General features: G+C 35.4%; 1 protein-coding gene across 1 annotated transcript; it reads left to right on the forward strand.

Moving 5' to 3' along the window:
* Positions 2114–6599, forward strand: LOC104743780 (putative 1-phosphatidylinositol-3-phosphate 5-kinase FAB1D). The gene is made up of 12 exons (XM_010464826.1): positions 2114–2119; positions 2173–2338; positions 2430–2463; positions 2564–3151; positions 3279–3423; positions 3518–3871; positions 4052–4807; positions 4920–5254; positions 5385–5511; positions 5728–5883; positions 6002–6523; positions 6588–6599. The coding sequence occupies exons 1-12, from the start codon at positions 2114–2116 to the stop codon at positions 6597–6599; spliced, it is 3201 nt and encodes a 1066-aa protein (XP_010463128.1).

The following is a 6705-nucleotide window of genomic DNA, read 5'->3' on the forward strand; positions in this document are numbered from 1 at the left end:
TATTTAGCCTTTGAATTTACCAACATTTGGCAATAAGTAGTAGAACATATCCATTAACCATGATAATACATCACAACTATATTTATACACATCATTTTTATACACCTGTAAAAAAGAATTACTATTTATAAAAGTCACATATATGGAGACTGAGAGCAATTATTTAATTTCTTATTATTTATACTCTCTTCATTGTATCTTTCATCTTTAAGGATGCTTAAAAAGGATTTCATCAACTATGATAATATAAGAATATATATATATATATATATATATATGTTAATTATCAATTTTAAATATCTATAAATTAATATGTGATAAATTAATAAATTATTTCGGCTATGAGTTGGGTCAATGTAAAATTTTACATATACGATAATATTTTTTTTAAAATTCTGTAAATACATGGTCCATAAATACTAGAAATTAAAGTAATAACTATATACATTTATCAAAACATATACATATATATTTAAGAAAATTTAGTGAATATGACTATACTCTTGTTTTTTTTTTAGTCATTAAATTTGCATTATTTGTTGTTAGAGTTTATTTCTAATAATTTTGGGTTTTATTACACTGATTTTTAATACTTCTAAGAAAAATCTAAATAAATTTTTTTAAATATAAAATTTGGTAAATTAATAATTTGATAAATTAATAAAATAGTTTGCCTCGAAATTATAAAATCATGTAAGTTTGGCTATACATTTGTAATGTCTTATCATTCATAACAATCACGCCATGAGTTTTGACCAACGGCTAATTTTATTTTGGTATTTAGTAATTTAGTTCTGTAATTTGAACTTTTGCTCTGTAATTTTTGTTTTTAGGTAATACGAACAAATCTATACAACTTAACGCCTTACATTATTAATTTATTTGTTATTAGTATCATCCGATTTTTTTGTTGTTTTTAAAATTGTTGATACAAATAAAAAATGCACTAGAAAAAGAAAAAGAAATCCGAATCTACTTGTATTCTTAAAAATATATGTACTATCCTGTTTTTTTAACACATTCAGCCATATACTTCATTGATCATACGTACATGCACTATGTATATCCATTGAATTTAGGAAATTTATTTAGTCAAAAAGCATAGAAAACAGACTAGAGAGAAAGAGAGAGAGACAAACGAAGCAACTATTCATATAGATAGAACTCAAAAAAATGTGACTACTCATCTCACTTTTTATTAACTAGTAAAAAAATAGCCATATTAGAAATTTATTCGTAAATAATCATAATCTTTTATTATAATTTCACTTTATTCATTTTTTTTTGTGTGTCTTTTTAGATGTATGTAAACAGATTTAACGGTCAAGATCAAAATAAATAAAAATTTAACAAAAAAAAAAAAAACCAAGAAAAAAAAATGTCACAAGTTTATTTTTATTTTAATTGAAATAAAGTTTTTATTTTATTTTATTGTATTGGAAAAGAAGAATGGTAGGAGAAAGGAGGAAAGTGGAGCCCACAGGTTTTAAAATATAATAAAATGAAAATATTATTCTCTTCTTTCTTCCTTGTCTTCCTTCTTCTTCTTCTTCTTCTTCAAAAACTTGGTCTCTCTTCTTTCTCATCACCGTCGACTCCGTTTCTCATTTTCCTCTCAAACACAAAAAAACTTCAATTCCTCTCTTCTTGTTTCACTAAGAAGCCACAATACTAAAGAAGAATCTGTAAATGTTTTAGGTTTCTCCAACCTTTTAAAACTCTCAAATCTCTTCTTCTTTTGCTTTCCGCGGTGAGTCATTCTCATCTCTCTCTCCCTCTCTCTCTGTTTTATTTTTCCTTTCTTCTTCTTGTTTAATTTCTCCGGCGAACTCAAATTTGAAAATCGATTTCACTGTTGGCCGCGTCGACTCCTGGATTGTTGATTTTTTTTTTCCTTTCGTGGTTCTTCTTCAGTAGAGTTGTGTGGAGAGATTTGAAAAATCTGAATTGTTTTATAAAATTTTCCTAAAATCTTTAGATCTTTCCCCCCCCGAAATCTGTGCGTCTCTTTGTTTTATGGCAAACTCGAGATATCATCATATCATATCTCCGTCGGTCGATATTTTGTTTTCCTTTTTTTCGAAGATTTGTGATTTGGTGGTTGATTTAATTGATGACGGTGATTGATTTGTTTCGTTTACGCGTTTTTTTCTCTCTTTGGTTTCGAGTTAGGTGGCTACTTCTCGTGTTCTTGGTCCAGTGGACCGTGGTGGTGTTACTGAATCTCGTAGCGAGACGCAAGAGACTGGTTTGTTAACTAGAAAAGTTGTTGTTGTTGAGACTCCATTGATGACGCCTTCTAATTCTTTGTCCAGTAGTAGTGAACGCTCTCTCTCAGGTATTTTCAATGATTCTCCTTGTTCTGTATGTGACTCAAAACCCGTAAATGTTGTTTCCTGATCAATTGGTTTGTGTATTGTTATTATCAGGTGAGTGTTCGGTTGATGGATACACTTATGATAGGTAAAGGACTAAACAAATATGACTTTTTCTATATTGGATTTTGGATAATGTTTGTTTAAACAGTATGTTGATTAAGATTGTGTTTTTTAATCTTTGTTAGGGGTAATGAAGATGAGTGTTCAAGTCATAGTAGTCAAGAAGATGTGGAGTGTACGAAGGAGCACAAGGTGGAGCGTTTAGAGCGTAAGTCCAAGAGTATGCCGAGTGATATTCTTAACATTTTGGATGAGAAGGCGAAAGAAGACGGTGTTGAGAATGTGCAATTCTTGTCGGATCGCGAAGATGATAGTGATGTTCCGGTTTGGGAGCCTCCTGAACCGGAAAATCCTGAAGATGAAGAAGACGGAGTTTTTGCTGATGATGATGATGATTGCTGTGATGGTTCTGAGTGGAGTAAAGCAAGTTTGTTAGGGGATTCTAAAGATGGAAGCAGTGAGAAGATAAATTTTTATGAAGAAACCCGGAGAGTAATGCTTGAGGAGGCACATTCAAAGTTTAAGTTCATTGTTAGTCAGCTTATTAAGTCGGCTGGGTTCTCTATGGAAGAAGGTGAATACTGGCTCGAGATTGTTGCTAGGTTGTGTTGGGAGGCTGCTTCACTTTTGAAGCCAGCTATTGATGGTAAAGCACTTGATCCGACTGAGTACATCAAAGTGAAATGCATAGCAACTGGTTCTTTCAATGACAGGTATTACAATTACCCGTTGTTTGCTTAGACTTTGCATTGTTTGATGTTCATAAAAATTGCATATGCTTTTTTTATTCAATTTCCATCTACTGGTACTCTCCTAATAATTGATTCTTTTTTTTCGCAGTCAAGTTTTCAAAGGCCTGGTTTTCAAGAAACATGCTGCACTTAAACACATGGCAACTAAGTATGAGCATCCTAAAATAATGTTAGTCGAAGGAGTACTAGGCCATCCAATAAGTGGATTTTCTTCTCTCCAATCAGTGAATCAGGTAGGGGGGAGAAACATAACTTGGCATTCACCAGTTTGAAAGCTTTCATTTTGTAGTTTCTGAATTATTTGTTTATTTCTACTATTGCCAACAGGACGAAGGTTATCAAGTGAAGTATGTGAAGCCTGTTGTTGATATTATAGAAGCTACCAAGCCTGACGTCATGCTAGTGGAAAAGTCTGTTTCACGTGATATCCAAAAGTCTATTCTTGATAAAGGGGTCACTCTGGTGTTTGACATGAAGCTCCACCGTCTACAGAGAATTTCTCGATGTATTGGTTCACCAATTTTTTCAGTTGACTCTCTGTCTGGTCAGAAGTTAAAGCACTGTGATTCCTTTCGCATTGAGAAAATTGTCGAGGAGCATAATGCGGTGGGTGAAGCCGAGAAGAAGCCAACTAAAACGCTGATGTTTTTAGAGGGTTGCCCTACTCGCCTTGGCTGCACGGTGAGTGCTTGATTTATTGTGGAGTATGATGAAATGCTACATTACATGTTGTGTGTATCATGGTAGTTTCCTAGTATCAACTGACTAATTCTTTCAAAAATTTGAATTTGTGACATTGACCTTAGAGTTTGTTGTAGTCTACCTATGATTATCTGATTTTGAATTTTTGATATGTGGCAGATTTTACTTAAAGGATGCCACAGCGATAGCTTGAAAAAGGTCAAAGAAGTAGTACAGTATTCATTTATCCTGGCATATCATCTAATGCTGGAGGCTTCTTTCCTAGCTGATCGGTATACAATGTTCTCAACCATTTTTACAAAGGAAGCGGCATCATGTGTTATGCAAATAGAAAAGTTTCCACTATCCCGTTCTCCTGGTGAATCTGCCTTTGAAACAGTTGATATTCCTTTGTCGAATGGATTCGATGAACGATCTATTCTGATAAATGGGGATGCAGATGGTGAGAAAGATGAGAACAGGGAACCAGATGGAGATCATGTCTTCTCTCACGAGCCATATAATCCAGTTATTTTCACTGGGTTCTCAACTTTGTCTGCCAAATTAAGTAAATATTTAGGCTTTGTTCAAAATCAGGAGTCAGTTCCAGTTTCTGTGGTTACAGATGTATCAAATATCAGTAACCTTGATTCGATAAGTGAATCTGTGGAAGATACTGCAGAAAATGATGAGACTAAACAAGCTGTGTCACTTGATCCTGAGATCCCAGTAAATATGAGTTCAGATGATGGAGACAGGTCACAAACAGAGAATGATATTGAGAGCACCTTGGAGTCTCAGAGTATATTGGTTCTAGTGTCTAAGAGGAATGCCCTCAGGGGGATAATGTGTGACCAAAGGCATTTTTCACACATAAAGTTTTACAAGCACTTCGATGTTCCCTTGGAAAGATTCCTGCGCGATATGTTTAATCAGGTTCGACTCCGTTGCTCTTCTCAGTTTAAAATAAAATGCTGTTTTGTTCTTTTGCCACGGTTCATTTGTGTTAGTAGCTCAAAGTTAGTTTATGGAACTGTTTATGATGCAGAAAAACCTATGCCAAACGTGCGAGGGAATACCGGAAGCACATCTTTACTATTATGCTCATAACAATAAGCAACTAACAATTGAAGTCAAGCGAATTCCTTCAACGAAATGTCTGTCTGGTGAGGGAAAAGGAAAAATCTGGATGTGGAGCCGTTGTGGAAAGTGTAAACCAAATAATGTGTCTCGGAGGTCCACAAAAAGAGTGCTGATATCGACTGCTGCTCGTAGCTTGTCATTTGGAAAGTTTTTGGAGCTCAGTTTTTCTCAGCAAACTTTTCTGAACAGATCGTCTAGCTGTGGACACTCTTTCGACAGGGACTTCCTTCACTTCTTTGGGTATGGTTTTTGATCTATTTACTCTATAATATGGGCTTTCGAGATGTGACATCCACATATCCTTGGAGAATAGTTTGGGACTAAGATTTGTATTTTTAATTATATATCTTGAAACTTGTATACACTGCAGATTAGGCTCCATGGTTGCTATTCTCAGTTACTCCCAAGTCGCATCCTACACAGTGTCTCTGCCACCCATGAAGATGGTATCTAGCGTTTTGATAAAAGCGGGTTGGCTTGAGAAAGAATTTGAAGGAGTAAGTTTCTACTCTACTCTGCGTTATTAGTGTTGTAGCTATATTCTTCATACATGGTGGTAGAAACAAATATCGCTGATTTAATTTGGCATCATTAGCCTTTTTTTCAGTTTACATTTTCTGCCAAATAACATGTCTTGCTTGAGATGAGGTCTGGCCTAAAGTATGCTAAATTAATAATCAGTTTGTGCTGATTGTTTTGATATTCTTCTTCAGGTATTTACTAAAGGGATCTCCTTGTTCGAGGACGCTGGTGGTTTTCTAAAGAGGCTAAGATCGCAATTCAAAAATTCAGATCCCAGCTATCATTGTGCACACAAACTCCTTTCTAACATTGAGGAGTTGCTGGATCACGAGCGTTTTGTATTTGAGGTTAGCTAGCTTTGTAACAATTGCATACGGTATACAACTATCTATGTTAAGTTCTAGAGACAAGCTTACTAATATCTATTCATCCTTTCTGGGACACTTTCTTATTTTCTACAAAAAGGAAAACATCAGGAACTCGTTTGACAAAGCGAAAACCATAGATGATGTTTCGCACAGACTGCTCCGCTTAAACCGCATGAGGTGGGAACTTCTGCTTCAAGCTCTCATCTGGAACTACCGGCTGCAGTCGCTGGTTTTGTCTAATCGTTTGCGTCCTTCAAGTGATGAGAGGAAAACATGTGAACAAGGTGTGGAGACTGTTTCTGAGGCTGGAATGACCAGATATGAAAATGATGACAAATCTTCTGATTCTGGTAGCAATGGAGTCATGGACACTCCAATTGTTGAAGACAAGGAAATACCAATCGTTGGGGTGTCTGTTGGAGACAATGATCAAATGGAAAAATCGAATGTGCCTGAAGACAGTGATTTGCAAACTTTGAGCAGCTCCATGCCCGAGCCCGAGACAACATCTCCCATCAACGATCATTTTGACACTCATTTGGCTGTTAGTATCCATTCAACCAATGAACAAGAAGGGGATAAATCAATTCCAATTACTGGAGATTCACTGGATGGTGAGGTTGCTGCCTCTACTGGGCCACACATCTTAGGTTGGAATGAATGGTTTTGGCTGCCATTTGAAGAGCTACGCTTGAAGCGCATAGTTGACGTTGAGAAGGAATACTTGTTGAAATTTGAGTATGTAAACAATTTTACCCAAGAAAACCTTCAGACGGTGAACCAGATAATCACTGAGGAAGG

Source organism: Camelina sativa, chromosome 14 (assembly GCF_000633955.1).
Source record: "Camelina sativa cultivar DH55 chromosome 14, Cs, whole genome shotgun sequence".
In the NCBI taxonomy this organism is placed as follows: domain Eukaryota; kingdom Viridiplantae; phylum Streptophyta; class Magnoliopsida; order Brassicales; family Brassicaceae; genus Camelina; species Camelina sativa.